Consider the following 19,881-nt stretch of genomic DNA (forward strand, 5'->3'; position numbering starts at 1 on the left):
TGTGCAGACATTACATTTTTTGCTCTTTGAAATCCGTTTAGCTGCTTGAAGAAGTTGTTGTTATCTGCCTTCTGGAATTTGTTGCATGCATAAGAGATACACAGATGTTCTTCCATTGTCCCTTTGTAAACTGACTTTACAGTCTGTCTAGCCAATCATTTCTAACCTCTACTAATTGATTTTTGTAGTTATCATACAATATTTTATTTGGTCTATTACTTTTCCCTTTTTAATAGCAGCTTCTGTTCTAGACTCAACTAAAAATTCAACAAGAGCTGGTCTTTCACTTAGCATTTCCGTAGCCTTTTGTCTTTGCCTACACTCTCTTAGCTATCCCAGATGGGGAAGGCAGCCTCTAACCTTCAGTCCAAATTTCCACTTGGCCTCCCACCACTCTATTACCTTTAACTCCATAGTATTTTGCTCTCAATATCTTGGTCCCTTTGGTAGTTTTTGCCAATAAATCCCAGTACCTTCTGCCTATTTTTAATAGCCATACATGTGGTGATCTCCATTGTTAAAATCTCATTCTCCTTTCCATTGTTGGCTTAGTTCTTATAATACATGCTGCTATTTTATAAATAATGATACCTATTTGTTAACCAGATAGGCCCACTGGACAAACAGTCCCTTTTCATGGGTAACTGGGAACAATGCCTATTTAAGTAACTTGCTCAAGGTCACACAGTTGGCAAATGAAGCCTGCAAGAATTGAACTCTGTACCATGTGAACTACAGCTCACAGCCCTAACTGTCTAAGCCAACTGCAGAGACAAATGTAATATTCTGTATTGTTGCTATTCTCCTTAAGGACTGTATCCAAAATCCTACTGCCTCCTTATTTCTTCACCCCACCCATTTCATTGGCATGCCTTTCCACTTTCATCTGTAACTTTCTGCTTGCTTGTGTTAGGAGTCTGAACCTTAACTGCTTACTTCTAAAGTATCCCTTCAAATAAGGCAATATTAAACCACCTTGTTCTGTGGGATGAAATAACCTCTCACATTTAACTCTTGACCTATTCCCCTCTCAAATAAATCTCTACACCTCTGTGCTAATTGTGATCTGCAACTTCTCCTCTAGTTTATAAAAATATGCCTGAATTTTATACAAAACTAAAGCACCTACAAACATTTTCATGTTTTGTATGTTATTAGGCTCCCTACTGGAATGTCAGCACTCAAAATGCAGAGTGCCAACATGACAAAAAAAAGGACTAAACACACAGGAAAAAACAAATCTCATAGATTGCTTTTCTCCTTTAAACTTCTTTTTTGTAAGGAGCAAGCCCCCCCCCCCCAACACCTCTCCTACCCATGTGTGGTCAAGTCCCCACACCCCTGATCTTATATATAGCAATTCCAAAACTGACATACATTGGAAAAAAGGGAATATTCCAGGAAATGACCATTTTGGACTTGGTATATGTAAGTCTGTTTTTCAGCCATTCAGTCGCTGTGTTTCTGAACTTGCTGTAGCAGGTCCTGACTTTTGAAATGGTTACCATGTTACCACCTGTATTTATAATCAAAAGCTTCCAACTTTTCAGTTTTTGTATTATTTTTTGTTTTGTTTCTCCCCATGTACCCTTAGCTGCCATAAGAGATTTTTTTTTAATCCATACACCTGAATACTTCATCCTATCTTGTCTCCATAGATATGGGTATTGCCAAACCAGTTCATGTGTGGGTGCATAGTATAGCCTTTGTTTTATCTTCATTTATTATATATCCTGAAAAAAATGAAACTGACTCAAAATGTTCCACAACACTGAAATGTTCCTTTCTAAATTTATTAAATACAAAATAATTCATATGAATAAAGCTAACTTTTCTTGATTATCATGCCACTTGTATAGTTCCATTATTATTATTATTATTATTATTATTATTATTATTATTATTTTTGCTTATGGCTCTAAATATAAAGCAAATAACAAAAGGAAAATAGCACACCCTTGCCTATTTCTTCAATTCAGACACATTTTGCCAGACAGAAATCCTCTCTCCTTAATTCTAGCTTCTGACCCACCATATATCCTCCTAATTACTGCTATTACTCTGTGAGAAAATGCAAAAGCTACCATTGTCATGCTTATAAAATCCCATAGGACTCTATTGAATGCTCTCTCTCTGCATCAAAATCCAGCAAAAATGGTTGGGTTTTCTTTTACTCTGCTAACTTCTGGATCATCATTGCTCTATTAATGTTGTCATATGTTTGCCTCCACTCCACAAAACCACACTCTATCAATTATGGCAAAACCTCTGCCATTTTCCTAGCTAGTATAGTATAAACACTTTATTCTCATTACTTAAAACTGAAACTGTTCTGTATGAAGCTGGGTTTGAAGGATATTTACCCTCATTGGGTAATGCAGCTATCACATCTTCCTTCCAAGATGCTGATACTGTTCCTCATTTTAAGTATTGTTAAATAAAACCAGTCAGATCTTTATCACTTTATCTCCACCCAAATGTTATGCTTTCACTAGAATGCCATCTGTTCTTGAGACTTCTGTGTTGACTGATTACACATCACCATTTTTATCTTATGCCTTATTATCTTAGCTTTTCATTTTTGAGCCTTATCTTCTTCCAGTCTTGGTGTAGTTAATCTATCCATAAATACTTCTGTTTCTGCCTTTCCTTGGGTTCAATTTCTCTGCTTTACACAAATTTGCACATCATTTCTGAAATATCTGTAGTTCCCCTATATGATTTATGGTTAGTTTTCTTGTCATAGGTTTCCTAAGTTTGGCAACACCATTTTCAACTTTCTGCTGCCAAAGTGATTGTGCTAAGAGTGTTTATGCTCTGGAGTTATCAAAAAATACTTGTGTAACACGTTCTGAACTCATGATTATTATCCAAATACTCACCTATTTTTCCTTCAGCAATCAACAATTGTCCCTCTTCCTGTTCTGTGAAACTCCCCTTCTTCAGCAGTCCTTTAGCCTTTGACAACTCTTCTAAATAATTCATATTACTTCTTTCACATATCTTTCTCTTACTTATATCACATTTTAAACTCAATTTTCTTTTTATCCCACTGCTTAGCTTCTCCTTCTGAAGAAATGTCTATCTTCCCCAGTGACTCTCAAATAATTTCTGCTATCTATTCCATAAATTCCTTCCTTTATAGCAAATGAGAAGGAAAGCACAAGTGTCTCATTTTTACTTCATTGCCCAGCATCTTTCTTTATAGGTGCAAAATCTGAAATAGTTATTAAATATGTTTAAAAGCTTTCAACTAAATTCCCATGCTCCTGTTCCATGTTCATGCCTTTCCACATATCCCTCTGCTTGCATTTTGTTTATGAACCTTAACTGTGTACATTTAAATTCAAATATTAATACTTGGGGAACAATATGCATATTCTGTATGAGCTCCTGCTATCAAATGCACATCTTCTACTCCAGACATTCTCATCTATATCTAAACAACTGTACCCTCCTGTTACATTTTTTCATATAGGTCCCTTGATACCTCATCACTATTGCAAACCAGGTTCCGGTTCCCACCAAGCAACAATATTCCCATTAAAAGATATTTCTGTTACTCTCTGTAATAATAGTTTTAGGTTGAAGATAAATGCAAGCTAGTGTAATCCTCTTTCTCTGCCTATGACTCCTAATTAACACAAATGACAATTACTGCCTTTTCTCTCCTCTTCTGTCACTGTTAAAGACCCACTCAGTATCAGCATTATTATCCCCTTTTCATGAGTCCATGAAACACTGCTGAATATCCATTCTAAAGTCCTTTCTTTGCCAAGTTCACATGCTCATTTCTATCAAAATGTGTCTGCTGTAACGCTGCTATTTGCACCCTGCACTTCTTAATTAATTTATTTATTTAGTGGTTGATTGATTGATTGACATTTGTTGACTGAGAAAGTCCACTGGGTCAGAATAATGCATTTTCAGTGGAGGCGCATGGAGAAAATCTCCAGTAACAAATTAAAAATTACTACAGCAAACAACTAAACAAAAATTATTATACAACAGGATAAGATTTACAGTAATAAGAAACCATACATATATAAATAGCATTTCTTAGTGTTAGAAATATGCCGAGTACAATGTCATTATGCAGTGAAAATAGTAGAACTTGCACAGTATATAAATGGAAAACTTGTTGACGACATTCAGTATAAACAATCATGACACACAGTATATTCTATACAATATGAAGAAGATTATACTTTTGCGTTGTGGAAGTGTCTTAAGGATTAAATATTGATTAGTATACTTTGATTAAAGGAAAGTCACAGAAGTACAGTTGGTTTACTAGTATTTCAGTTGCTCTAAAAAAGGGGTATTCTAGTCAATAAACTCATGGGTGCTGATTTATGGTGGTATGAAGTTCTGATCAAAAGGACAGATGTGATTATTAAGAAAGTAATTTCTTAGGGTGACTTTGAAGGTTTTTGTAGACTCGGTTTGTGTTACGGGGGGTAGGGCATTCCATACCTTTGCTATGGAGTAAGACTATAAGCTTTGTCCAGCACTCTTAGTGGGTTGGTATACGTTAAGAAGCTGTTTATTAGTAAAACAAAGATTTCTGGTTGGGATGTAGGATTGTACAATACAGTGTAGTGATGGATAGTTATTTGGATTGTATATTAATTTATGAACTATATTAATTTATGAACAAGAGTTAGTTGAGTGTATTGGAGATAATGTTGGAATTCCAACCATTTTAATTCTTTAATGGTGTGACAGTGTTGAGTGCAGTTTTGCAGTCCAGAAGCAAATTTGGCAATTTTATAATAGCATGATTGTTGTTTATTGTTTAAGGATGCATGAAGGTTGGTAAAGATGGGGGAACCATAGAGGAGTGAGGGGAAGTAGGAGGGAATGTGCCAATTTTATTCTTGTGGGTTTATCCATATACATTTTACGTCTATATAGTTTACCCAGCTTTGATTGTGTTAAGAATGTGTTGTTTGAATGATAGTTTATCATCTGTAGTGATGCCCAGACATTTAGCTGTTTTCACTACTTCAGTTTCTGTATTTATTACTCTTTGCTTTTTGTTTATACCTGCAATGACACTGACATTCTATGATAAAATTGATAAGACAGTCATTCTGGTAAGAAGCTATCATTTTCACATAGTCTGCATGACAGTTCTTTTGAATATATGTTTTCCTCTTGAAACTTTCATGCACAGATTAATGCCTGGCAGGCTAATCTCGTAAATGGTTGCTGCTTCTCATCTCTGTCTGAACCCATATGAACCCATCTTGAATTTTCCCAGACTTTATGTTTCAGTAACATACACTCAGAAAACAAGAACAAAAATATATTTTGAAACATCCAATCCCTTTTAACTCTCAGCATACAAATAAAGCTATATAGACATTCTAAAAAAAAAGAAGTTATCCCTCCGTATAGGGGCAGTTGTCCCAAATAGACAGCAATGTCCACAAGCTTTGCTGAAAGTGCTCCAATTGTGCTGTCTCTAGTTCCCTACATGATGTGAAAAGCAGCTTGCATGCTCTCAGCTATTTTAGTTTAGCCTTAAGAATGCACTGACTATTCTTAAGTGAATAAACTAAATTGTGCGTTCTATTTAAAGCAGCTTGCATGCTCTCAGCTATTTTAGTTTAGCCTTAAGAATGCACTGACTATTCTTAAGTGAATAAACTAAATTGTGCATTCTATTTAAAGCAGTTTGCATGCTCTCAGCTATTTTAGTTTAGCCTTAAGAATGCACTGACTATTCTTAAGTGAATAAACTAAATTGTGCGTTCTATTTAAAGCAGCTTGCATGCTCTCAGTTATTTGATTTTTAACCTGAAGAATGAGTGTACTGGTTACCCTTAGATGAATAAACTAATTCATGCACAGCTATATTTAATACACAAGTAGTAAAACCACCAGGGATGCAACTATCTGCAAAGTAATTTACTTCTCTCAGTATCAAACTTTCATTTATTTTCTCTGAACTGTTTGCCAGTTCTCCTTTAAATAGTAATCATGATACTTATATGACTGTCCCAGAGCACATTTGTCATTCATTTCCCAGTTAACTGCCTGCACCTGTAGACTCATTGACTCCAGCTGCTGGCAGTTGTTGATGGCAAAAAAGAACAGCTAACAGCTTTACTGATTCAAGTAAAAGTTATTTCTAAATACCAGAAGACTACCATTTTGCATGTTTTCTATTTTCTAGCTTGATTTCTTAATAAAATATTCCCTTGTCAGCAGCATAAATTCAGAACATTAATATATACTTCCACCTGTATAAAACACAGGGATGATTAAATTTTAATATGCATATAATATGAACACTACATGTTTACTTAATTGCCCAGAACCCCAAAATTACAACATTATATTGTTTATATCCAGCCTTTGCATTGTTACAGTATAAACCATGGATACATTACAATAAAAAGTACTTTCTTAATTTAAAATCAGTAACATAAAAAGCAATCACTGATAAGACCCCCATCTTACATTTACAATACCCCTGTATACTAACAGAACTACTTTACAATATAATCTGCAGTGTACTTCAAGATATTTATTACATATGTTTTACTAAGAACAAAACCTGTAGTTGCATTTCTTATTGTTATAGTTTGAGTCCCTTCAATGTACATCTAAGCATTAAAAACAAAGTGGGAATTATGTTTTAGAGTCCCCCACCAATTTACCACAGCCATCAGGCTTACAGTCCTTTTAGCCACTGATTGCAGAAGCATAGGTCTCATGTCCAATCTGCATGTTATGGAAATGACACCATTTTTCCATTTATTTCCTACTTTTGTAGTACTGTTAGACTTTTTGCCCATCAACTCATCCACCCAGCACTCATCTCTGGTTAAAGTTCAAGACACTTCTGATTTTTCTATTCATCTCCTGGGCTTTGCTCTGTCACTTGGTCATTTTTTTTTCTTTGGAATAATGACAAATGTTTCACTGACAACTTCTCTCTATGAGCTTTGCTATTCTCAGAAGAAGCAATGTCCCTTTCAGCATGTTGACTTCCTTTTTTCTGGTAAACTTTTTATTTTCTCCTTAGCCTGCTCTGCATCCCAAAATGGATTTGATCCTCCGGGGAAAATATTCTAAAAACAGCTGGATAAAGTAACCCAAACCTCACATTGCATCTCAGCATCCCCTCATTGCAGGAATAAACTTGTTTCTTTTCTGCCCGATGCTCAGTGAATAATCATTTTCTACAAACACCCTAGTGCCTCCAGTTTTTTAACATTTTCACTTCTGCCACCATTTTGTCAGGAGCAGCTTTTTCTGCTGGCATGACTGCATCTTTACCAATATAGGTCTTGGCTGCTTTCTCATAACTATGTTTGGATTATACATGTGGTGTGTCCTTTCAGTTAATAAATCCTGCTAAAGAATATCAGTTTGGTTGCTTATTTGTACTTTTTAGAAAACTAATGCAATATGTTTGTCCCAGAAGTTCTGGTACAGCAGAAAGTATCAGATTTTCATTGCGTGCTATGTCTTCTAACTCTACCTTTTTTTTAAGCAGTTCTCGAGAAGCCTCATATTCATCCAGTCTTTCCTTCATTTCACCCTTGGATTTCTTCAGTTCTGTGAGCTCATCTGGATAATTACTTACCACTTCTATTATTCACAGCCTGTTGTCATTTGACTTTACATATTTCTCCAGTGTCTCACATATTTTAAACACTTCTGAATGTGTTTGATTTTTCTCTAAATTATTGCAAGCCATCTCCTGTACCAAAGCTGAAATCTGAATTGCTTTTTACTGAACAGCTGCAAGGCACTTCCACACCAAAGTTTTTTTTTTCTCCCTTTATACTTACTTTCCTCTTACTTTCTCCAGATTTCATCTTTTCTGCCATCCAGGCATATAGTGACTAGCCAGTAACTGAATTTTATCCAAAAGTAATAGCTTTTGTTGGCTGTTTTCACACTGGGAGATCTCAAATTAGTCTGTTGATCAGCCATCTTGGAAATCCCATTCTAGCAGTTTTGTAAGATTAAATGAGCAATATTCAAAGCTTTTTTCTGAATTTGGGCCTTTGCCCTACCATTGTGTTGGGCTTTGCACAGTATTTTTGTGCTAAGAGATTCAGAGGTATGGTAGGAGGAGGAGCAACAGTTACTATACACAGTTTTGATAGCAGCAAGCAGAGATTTATTTTTGGGCCAATATTTAGATATTTATTTGATCTCAAGCAGATATTTGAAGTAATCACAGTTATACAAGTAGCTGCAATTGGTGGTCATATTTGTGTTAGTATGTGAGTGTGTGTTTGTGTGTGTGTGTGTGTGTTTGTGTGTGTGTGTGTGTGTGTGTGTGTGTGTGTGTGTGTGTGTGTGTGTGTGTGTGTGTGTGTGTAGTTCTGGGAATTGTTGCTGTATGGCGAGTGTCTGTGTCGGTGAATGAGTTTGAGTGCGTGTGTGTGTGTGTGTGTGTGTGTGTGTGTGTGTGTGTGTGTGTGTGTGTGTGTGTGTGTGTGTGTGTGTGTGTGTGTGTGTGTGTGTGTGTGTGTGTGTGTGTGTGTGTGTATCTGTGTGTGCGTGTCTGTGTGTGTGTGTGTGTGTGTGTGCATGTGTGTGCGTGTGTGTGAATGTGTGTGTGTGGGCATGCATGCACATGTGTGTCAGTGTTTGTAGGGCACAGCTTTCAACTGTCCCTGATTTAGCCTCACATCTTTGGTCTACTTCCTTGTAAGAATTATGATTTTCAGGCAAATTGTTTTAAATTGCAAAAAAATCAATAAGTAATGACAGGCATGTACGTTTCAGAACTCATATAATTCACAAAAATGCTAGCTAATGCAAAGGGGGTTGCAATTGATTGCACTGGATGGTTTTGACAACAGTGAGCTGAGATACATTTCTGGGACATTATTTATGTCTGTGTTCATTTACTTGGTTTCAAGCAGACATCTGAAGTATTCACAGTCATACAAGTGGCTGAATGCGATCGTCCAATAGGCTGTGAGGGAGGGATGGGGCATGGACACAAGAGGGGTGTGGCATATGGGGAGAGGGGTGTGGCTGGAAGTGTGGCTTGTCATCCCCAAATTAGGCCCTGCAGCTTCTAAGGCTGTCCCTGGTATAAATTTTGCTCTTTTAAATTCATTCAGTCGTTTGCATTTTTGTAAGAATCATTACTGTCTGTTTCCTCATCTGCAATTTCAGCAGAAACATTAAATCATGTGCATATGAAATACCCCCTGACACTAGTCCAGTAAGTTCAAGGATCAAGTCTCAGACTTTCCTTTCTTTTCTTTTTCTCTTTATGCTGTTGACCAGAGCTTGCTGCTGTACTATAGGAGCAGTAAATATATCTTTATGCAGAGATGACATGTAGTTCCTTAATCTATTCTTTATGCCTTTTAATGTGTGAACATTCTATCTTTGTTCTCATCTGTCGTAATACTTTTTCCTAGGACTTTACTCTTCCAGACTAGGATCGTAAACATGTTGCATATATCACAGCATGCAGTTGCATGGGAAATGACAGTGTGCAGATTATTAACAATTTATAATGTTATGTCGCCCTACTCGACTGAAGGCAGAAGTATCCCTCAGAGAATATATGTAAATGGCATGTAAATGAAACTGGATAGGGAATAGAGGAACACAGGCAAAGTACTAGTCAACCAATCACAGGAACTGTAATATGCCTGGCTATATGCACCTTTAAGTAGGCACATTTAAAAGTTCTTAATACCCTTTTTAAGCACTCACAAACTGAGCAAGGCTGTGCAAGATAACCCTGGCATAAATTTGTGTTGACCCATTCAATCATCAGGATTAGTCTAAAAGGTAGAGAAAGTGGTACTTTGCTTGACCAGGAATGGTAGTTTGTTTCATAGGCTGGGAAGGTGTTGAGTTAGAAGCCTATTCTTCCATTCAGTATTGTTTGTATAGATTTAGGTTCCTGGTATAGCTGTTTGTAGAGCCACTGGCTTTGCCCAGAAAAAGGAGGTCACATAGTCTTGGGTGTTTCATGGTTCCAAAAGCAAGACACAGGTAACTTCTGAGCATTTGGCAGTTTACTGAATATAAGTAGAGTTAAGCTAATCTCTCAGGATAGTTGAAGGATTTCCAGATGAGTGATATCTTTGGATTTGTACAACATGGTGCTGCGGTAGCATTGTCGCCTCACAGTAAGACACTGTCCCGTTCGATTCTCAGCTAGAGCATCTTTTGCGTGAAGACATGCACGAATGGGCATACCTTCGTTGAAGGTTGTGCGTCAGGGCTGGTAACTCGGCACGTAAAAATCAACTACCAATCATTTGCAGACCGAAGTTCCGCTGTGGCGACCCCTAACCGGGAAAAGCCGAAAGTCACAACATTAAAGGGGGCATTGCAATCAATGGTAAGTCTAATATGGGAAGAGTATTAAAGTAATATAACTTGTTTCGACCTTGAAGAAATTCCATTAAAATTTAACTGCACCAAATAGAAGTACTTACTGACTATGATTGAAACAAATGACTGAATGAAAGGGTTATCCACATAAGTACCCAGGTATCTGTCTGAAAAGGAGTACCATTTATAATACCTGTGGTGGGTGCAGTTTTATTTTATTTTTTTTTTTGTGTGTGTGGTGAATCCCACTGTACTGCACTTTATTATATTTTGCCTGAGATCATTTTAGTACATCAGTCATATGCATATTCCAGACCTTGGATCACAGATTAGTACCAGTAGATGTGTGGATACCTTCCTAACTTGGGATATTATCTTGAATGTCCCAAAAAGAAGGGAAGGCCCAGCACTGGTCCTTGTAATACCCAACAGGTTACAATGTTACGTTCAGAGTGGGTACTACCAACGAGGCTACAATGGCATGCAAATTTATACAAACTGAACATAGTCACAATTCATAGTCTAAGGGGAAGATTTCACAGCAGACTATAAAAAGGCAAATCACATTGAAAATGTTGGAGTTGCAGATATAAAATATGCTCTGTATCACAGCAGCTATCATGTAAGCAACCTTTAGTATCAGTTTGAAACACCTCTTTATTTTATTTTTAATAGTGCCCCTGGGTGAAAAGTTCCACCATGAAATTGCATGTTGTATATAAAGTAGTAATCATACTACTAGTATGCTTGAGGGAGGTTACAAAAGCCAATTTAAACATTGCCAGAAGAACATTAACATTCCACAGCTTCTATAAATATGGCAAAACCAGCAAAGCAGGTTTAATAAAACCCAGAAACAAAAAAAAGAACTTCCTGAGACCTCAGCAGTGAACCTTTCATAACTTTACTGAATAGGAAATTATTGATTAGATCTGTGTTGATCAGGACATTGTACAGAGCTAGCTTGAGTGATATCTATCACTGAAATACAAAATCTACAGCAATGTTTGGCCTTCCTTTTCCTGTGGAGATGTACAGTATGCATAAGGCTTTCTATCCTAGCTGCAGATACCATTCAGAGACCATATGTAACACTCTGGGTATTTTTCAGGCTTTTCCCTCTAGAGTATTGAACAGGTCTCTAAAGATAGCTTTGCATTTGAATGAGTATATCTGGTTACATAGTACACCAAAGGAGAGAAACACCATTATGAGTGGCTTCTTTGACATCACTTACCTCCATAAGGTACTGGCAGCCATTAATTACATAAGTTGCAATTAAGGCAACATGTGACACGCAGTCACAAAGATTTATGAATAGGAAAGGATACTAATCTGTGTACTTTTAGGTAGACTGTACTGCACATGTGATTATGACCAATGTCTTGGCATAACACATGGGCAGTTTGCATGGTTCACATGTATGGTATTCATCTCAGCTGCTTTTCCTTTTCCTGTAAGGTGACATTCAACAGGGCAATTTGGTGAGGTATCTAAGTAAAATGTAGAGATACATTTGTCCCCCCCTTCATATGTTATAACTGTTTTTTAGGTGATACTGGATACCTGCTAGAGCCCTGGCTAATGACACTGATATGCAACCCACAAGGAACAGCAGAACTCCAGCACACTGCATTACAACTGTTGGTGCCTCGATAAGTCTTGGGGGCCACTACAGTATGACTCTACCATGGTCTGCAAAAAGTTTATAGCATATGACATGCACATAGTATCATCACGAAGGAGCAAGAAAGTCATCCCCATGATATGAAAACAGCTGAAACTTGCATACATATGTTTGCATGGAAGGTGCAGTAACATCATCAGGCAGAAAAACAATAAGTAGCAGCCTCACCACTCCCAGAAAGTGGTAAGCACAATACATGGCAATGCAGCACTGTCTAGTCCTGAACTACAGGCCCTAATGAGCAGAGTCTGATAAAGCAGTGTAAGACAGAACAAACATATTGCATGCACTGTTTATATCACATTGTGTTGGTCAGTGCATCATGAGGCCACACTGTGCATCTAACATCTCCACATACAAAACACAGGAGGACAGGTGAAATGGGCCAAAGTCAACATCATGTGCAGAGGGTGAGACACAATGACTATTGTCACAGGAGGTGAGGATGGGGGTACTTGAGGTGATAGTACCCTTTGCCAGGATTTAATTTCTCCTATGCTGTGGGTGTTGTACCACTACATGACAATGACATGGGACCACTGCTTGCCAGTTGCAGTAGGACTTGGGCCTCCCATGGCAGGGTTGATGTTGACAGTGAGTGTGTGACCTTGATGAGTCTGCTGGAGAGTTGTCCTAACCCTGGGGCCAAATGCCCCCCCCCACAATGAGGGGGTGACAGAGTGTCATGCACTACCTGACATGGTTGAATGACGTGTACTTTGTAATGGTCCTACTACATAGCCACCCCAGGTATGGACACTTCCCCAAACTAAGGCAACTCTTCCAGTCTGGGCACTGATAGTAGCACTGGCAATCTTCTAGGGACATGAGCATGAAAGTGGTCTGTGTTAACATGCACTAGTCATTACAGTGTGCCTGGACTCTATGTCCTCAAAGAACAGCTGGCAGTTTTGTGTGACATCCTTGAATGCCACACAGTAATCAGTGATGGACTAAGTAGCAGCAGACTGTACCTGAATGATAGCCCAGCAAATTGTTTGATCTCATGTTCCAGCTGCATGTCAGGGGTTACTTGTGGTAAGTGATGTTTACCCAGCAGTATATGCAGTCCACTCATCTTCTGCTGTATCCAAACTGGGAGTACTGTTGTTGCTCTCAAGCATTGGGGACCCCTCCTATATGGAGCCATCATGAGCTAATCTAGGGCCTAATGCCATTCCCTGATCTGCTGTGATGTCTTCTGCTTGAGCCCTTTGCAACAAAAGTAACAAGTGCTTTGCTACAGTTACAATACCACCCATAACTCAGAAAGTGTTTCAGTCCTGATTACAATTGCAGTATCAGCATTCTTTTCTAAATACCAGAATTGCAATAAAGCTCCATTTCAGCAATTACTGATTTCACTCTCTAACACCTTGTGTATGAAGCAGCTGCCCCCTTCACCCCGCCCTAGCTATATTTCTGCTCTATGGTATCAGGTTCATTTGTTAGTAAAGCAACATCTTCATCCCCTACTGTGGGTGGATGTCCATAGAAGATATAGACAGACAGTGCCGCTGTGTCATCTTATTTTGACTCAAGTTTTTGTTTTTCATTGTCATCAATCCCACCACAGGTGCCAACAAAGGCATTGCATTCTACCCCGATTTGTGTATGTATCACCATAGCAGTGGCACATTCAGTGAACACAAAAACAAGAAAACACCAAAAAAAGTAACAAAAAATTTGTAATGATCATTTTCATCTAAAATAATACAGACTTCATCAGCTGTATTGCACAGACAAGAACTTCAGTTTAAATAGTGTTTCACGCTTGAACCGCATGATAAAAACCCACTACTAAAAAACAACCATTAAAAGAATATGTACTTCACAAAGTTAAGTGATGCGAAAAATATATATATGAACTAAATTATTATACCCTCAAAACTTAACAAATCTAAGACTAGAAGAAAGGGGATAAATGTAACGATTGGCTAGGTTAACAGTTTTAATTTTAACACATTTCTAATACTAATACTTTCATTGAAACCCAAAAACATATCAGCCTGAATTCTCAACTGCCACTGAAATTCATTCTTTTCCAGAAATCTACTGAAATCACTTCTACTCTTATCCATTATAACCTGGTCCAATACATGGAACATGATTTTTTTGAAATTATTAAAAACCATGCTGTGCTTCTATAAAGGTTATTTTTGTTTTTATTCTTGATCGCTAGATGATGCGTATATATTCAAGATGCAAATTTACTTGTAGTTTTTCCTGTGTAGAAACACTGACAGCATGTGACAATATATAAAACCCCACAAGAGCAGAAAGATGTCTGACAGCTCATAATAAACCCATTTGAGCAGTTGCTGACAAACCGACAGGCAGAACAACCATTACAGGAAATAGTCCTTTTTCCTTTAGAAGATGAAAGCTCCACTAGATATACAAGACCTGGTCTGAAGACTAGACTTTAATTTTAAACCAGCTTTATAAATAAAATTAGCCTGAAGAGCAATAACCTTAGTCAAATCCACAGTGTGTATTTTCTGAGGCATGTGACAGTTCTCATGTTTTTAGAGATTTTTAGTACAAGTGCATTCACAGTCTTTACATCAGTGTAAATGCATCAGTGGTGTTGTTGTTCATTGACATATCTTCTCATTTTGTATCTATTTATATATATATATATATATATATATATATATATATATATATATATATATATAAAATACCATATACATATATAGGTTAATACTAGGCTAACTGCCCTCATGGGCCATTTTAAGCCTAGCCAATTACCCCATGTGAGAATCAACCCTGCACCCTGTGTCTGCAAGGTAAACACCTTAGCATATATATATATATATATATATATATATATATATATATATATATATATCTATATCTATATATATATATATATATATATATATATATATATATATATATATATATATATATATATGTACATAGTTTATTTTGAAATGCATCAGGATTTGAAATCATATTTTCAGTTCTTGTGAGGTGTATTCAATGTGTTGCATGACCACTCTCTGGTTACTGTCTGTGTATCTGTGTACGTATTTCTCTGCATGTAAAACTCAAAAATGTAAAATACTACTAAAACAAAACACACACTGGAGCCAGAATAAATTTAGAGATTTCATCCCACTTATTACAGAACTTCTTCAGAATTATATATTTCTCTATATGGCTGTGTCTGCGGTGGTGCAGTGGTAGCGTTGTTGCCTTACAGCAAGAGGTTCTCCCGTTCGATTCTCGGCTTGGGTTGGGAGTGCCTTCTGTGTGGAGTCTGCATGTCCTCCCCGTGGTCGAGTGGGCGTTCGAAAGACATGCGTTGAATGGGCATGCCTTTGTTGAAGGTTGGAAGTCGGGCTGGCAACTCAACACCATAAAAACCAACTGCCAATCATTAGCGGACCGGAGTTCCGCTGTGGCGACACCTAACCGGGAAAAGACAAAAGACAAACAATAACAACAACAACGCTGTGTCTGCATATGTATTTTCTGAACTGTTCAATAATCCATATCAGAGTGCAGCTGCCATCAGAAATGCATTGCTTCCCTCACTTTGGACATGCCGTTGGTTAACTCATACTGTCTCTCAGAAAATGGATGCATTTAGTTTGTTTCTTATCAGGCAACCTGGTGTTAGAAGTCAATGTACCAGCCTTTGCAATGAAACAGACTTAGATCACTAAATTACTCTCAAGATTATTCTGATATATGCCCTGACACTGTGGCACAAAGGTATAAAGCCATGACTTTGACCCAGATGACTTATGTTCGACTAGTGGCATGTTCCCTGCAGGGACTGAGTAGGGGAGGATTGGATTTAGTGTCCACTGCTGGCTCACCATCCTGGGAGGATGGGAGATAGCCTTGATCACTGAAATTACAGCACGAAGAGACTGGCAAGTTTCACATTGCAAGTAGTGTGCTGTTTGGTCAGAAAGTTGGTCGTGTGTGGAAACAAGTATGCACTTTCCCAGGGCAGCCATAGTGCAGCTCACAAGGCTACCACAGAAGGATGATGACTCATGTCATGACAATGAAACAAAACAGCGGCCTTGAGCTCCTCACCAGAAAAAGGGATAGGGAGAGCCCTGAAAAGGCTAAGGTGGGTCTAGCAGACTAGGTGAATGATAAGAGGAGCTGGTGGCAGTTGATGATCTACTGCAGGGAGTGAGAAAAAGAGATTTTTCTTATATGTGATTTATAAACCCTTTTATAATTTGCTTTATGAATGAAACTGTGGTACTGATCAGATTCATTTACCTCCTAATATTTTAAATAGATAGGTAAGACATACTGAGAGTGAACTACACTAACAATAATGCAGAACAGATTGTAAATACATCATATAACATCATATAACATCATATAATGGATTCTGTATTAAATTAACAAACTAAGACATGCATGCTGCAGATTGTTTTGTAATATATATTGCATGTCTGTTTCAAGTTTACAGTTCTCAGTTGGATTTGTGTACAAAACATTTTATCCTAGAAAGTATTGCTTGCATGAAGTATCATTTCTAGCAGCCATATTCATTTGTATGCTTTGCCTTACCAGTTAATTCTAAAATATAATTAATCTTTTCTGTTTTCTATTATATTCACAGGTATGCCAGAAGACAGTAGAGAATGCACAGCTGGCTTACAGCATTGAAAGTGCTCAAATAGAAGCCTACAATTACCAGAACAGGTTTGTTTTATTATATCAGATGTGTGTGTGTGTGTGTGTGTGTGTGTGTGTGTGTGTGTGTGTGTGTGTGTGTGTGTGTGTGTGCATGTGTGCATGTGCTTGTGTGCGTGTGTGTATAAGTGTACAATGTTTCATGCGTTCTTAGATTCGTAGCTTACTTGTTCATTTTTACAAATAGCTAACTTGGCTCAGCATCACTCTGCAGGTATATTGATTCACAGGTAAGAATGAGATGTATGGGAACTGTTGCCTGGAACAGGTACAAGTTACTGCTGCAGGCTTCAGTCTTTAGTATGGAGCTGTATAGAGCACACTGCTACATTTCAGCCAGGACTCCTATCATATGTTGCATTGTGTCCTACAGCAGGATATCAGACAAATATATACCAAGGCTCATGGGAAAATTACAAATCTAATTTGCATTAGCTGCCTTCTAAGTGCTGTTCTTCATCCTGATAACTGCTTTCTCACAGTAATTTCTTTGCCATATACTTGTATCAGTCCCATACAGAACATTTGATAAAACTGTCAGTCAGCTTAACACAGCTGTTTTCTGTGAGTTGTTTTCTTTGTGTCCTTATATCAAGTTAAACTGCCTCAGTAGGATAACATAAAATGTAATTTATTTATTTATTTATACAGGATTAAGTAATTATATTTCTAAGTTTCTATAAGTTTTTGTACCACAGTTTGGAAAGTTATTACTAATATATGTAAAAGATCTGACATTTCTGTCATTCAGTTTTTAACACTTCTGTATGCAACAAGTCTCTCACTTGTATTAATTCATGTACGCATACTTAACAGTTTTCTAGTTTGCCCAAACCTGTGGCCAGTCATAACTGAGAATGGTCTCCAGACCAGCCCACTTACCAGGTAATTAAGTAAATACATGAACTTAGTACTGATCTCAGAAGCCTGAATGTCTACACTGGAATTCCAGTGAGGCCCAGCAGACACAGAGAAGAGTATAGAATGGCTTCTTGATTTTAGTAAATCTATAGATTGCAAACTAAGAGTTAATTAAGCATAACGCTTGTCATTCCCTCCTCAAACTTTCACCTGTGGAACTATTAATATACACCCTACTAAATGACACAAGGAGCACCACCCCACAGTACTTGCACACTGTATGTTGCTAGGTCACGTGATATACATCATAATTCCAGAAATACATCTGGAAATCTGTTGAAACCTCCTGCATGACCCTGTCATGACATGCTGCTCAGTAGTGGCTGGTGAGCTTATAGGCGTCATGAACCAAAATGTGGAAAAGGACAAAAATTAAAGGAATGTTCTGATAAGGGTAGCCACTGACTATAATGCAGCTCTTGAAATATATGCATGCATTTTGGTAATTTAAAAGTCAGAAGTAGTTGCAGGATTTCCTCTATAATTTTCAAAAATCAGTTCTTGAAGCTCACTGATGGTTTCATGGGACTCCTGTATAGAAATATGCAATCACATTTGTTTAGCTAGTATGAAGCTCCCACTGGGCCATATTGCATTCATTTACAAAGCTGTTTGAATGAAACATGCTGTTTAACCTGTTATAATATCCACATACAGATAAAAGGATCCACAGTTTGATTCAAAAGGTCTGTTGTCATTTGATATATAATATACATATATTGATTGATATATATATATATATATATATATATATATATAAAATTTGCTCCCATTACAACACTTTAAACAATATGCTTTATTAAGACTGTAATTATTTGAAGTGTAGCTCCAAATGAGTTTTGCAGGACCTAATTAAATGTCTCAATGTTTCATATAAGATGAACATTGCAAAACCAACAACAAGCTTCAGAAATTGAGCTTAAAAGTTATGGAGGAAATCCCATAGTTACCGCTTACTTTTAAATCAATGTCAGATGAGAGAAGTTATTATCACATGCAGGTGCTTATCCTGTCTTCAAAGTCTTTACTGAAAGTTACTTTAAAAGTAGATTAAAATTTCAAATACAAAAGTCATGACAGTGTTTTTCCTGTCTTCAAAACGCAATAACATTATTCAAAAGTTTGTGAAATACTCTCTTTAATGATCGCATACTGTTTACTTTAATTAATTCTCTCTTTAATGATTGCATACTGTTTATTTAATTAATTAATGATTGCATACTGTTTATTTAATTAATTTGATACCCGTTAATTAATTTGATACCGCGCATTAATCTTTTTATTCTCTATGGCTATGCATTTAGGCGGGCATAGTGCCATGACATTTTCTCTCAGAGATAATTTTCTTTCTCCTAGGTCTAATGCCTTTATTTTATAAAGTCAGACCTGTTTTAGGTTACTTTCATTATTAAATAATTGACCTAAGTGAATGCACAAATTCATCAGTAGCTATATGGTGTCTAATATTTGAAAAGCTTATGTTGTGAATAATAAGAAAATATTTCTCTTTCTGACTCTGTTTTATACATTTTAAAGTCCAATGATGTGATTTTAATGCTCAGAATTGCATATATATATATATATATATATATATATATATATATATATATATATTTAATAATAGGAAATATTGACATTTTCATGTCATTTGCTGCAGCGACGTAGAAAGTGGGGCCAAAGTCAGTTATTCATTTCACTTTGCCATTCCTGAGGCAGAAGTGGCCTAGTGAAATACATATTACTGTCTAGATGGATGTATAGCTACACAGAAAGTGCAAAGTACATTCGTATGAGACATTTACCACAGCAATAGATCCATGGTGAAAAAATAACTTGAGTGATAAGACTTTACTTTTAGGCTTTTTTTAACCTGCAAATCTAGAGGTTCCAGCAAAATTCCTACAGGATGGTGTTTGCTGATCCCTGATATCCCTCTCTTGTGGCTGATAATTTTGGTTCTTCCTACTGGGAAGCATCAGTACTCAATAAAGTTTTGTGGTAAACAAAAGCAGATTTATCATGCCATGAAAGTGTATCTGTGAGAGGTGCTCACCATTATGACTGCTCCTCAAATAATAGTTTTATTGCTGTTATATGTCACTTGCATCTGATGTGAAATGTCTCCATGAGCAACCCATGAGTTCTGAGAACATTGTAACTCAAAATACAGCTTTAGTTTTTTTCTGCTGTTTTTGTCATGATAGAGACATCATATATAAACTGTTATGAAATTAAAATTCATGACTATATCCATT

The 19,881-nt window shown here is 36.9% G+C and overlaps 1 protein-coding gene across 1 annotated transcript in view; it reads left to right on the forward strand.

The window, feature by feature from the left end:
- Positions 1-19,353, forward strand: part of LOC122788010 (keratin, type I cytoskeletal 18-like) — a 191,702-nt gene extending 172,349 nt beyond the window's left edge. The window contains exons 3-4 of the mRNA XM_044054936.1: positions 16,632-16,714; positions 19,284-19,353. Of these exons, the coding sequence (XP_043910871.1) occupies positions 16,632-16,714; positions 19,284-19,353 (153 nt within the window). The remainder of the gene's footprint in view (positions 1-16,631; positions 16,715-19,283) is intronic.
- The last annotated feature ends 528 nt before the right edge of the window (positions 19,354-19,881 follow it).

The sequence above is a fragment of the Protopterus annectens genome, chromosome 13.part0 (assembly GCF_019279795.1).
Source record: "Protopterus annectens isolate FY-2018-M chromosome 13.part0, PAN1.0, whole genome shotgun sequence".
Classification (NCBI taxonomy): Eukaryota; Metazoa; Chordata; order Ceratodontiformes; family Protopteridae; genus Protopterus; species Protopterus annectens.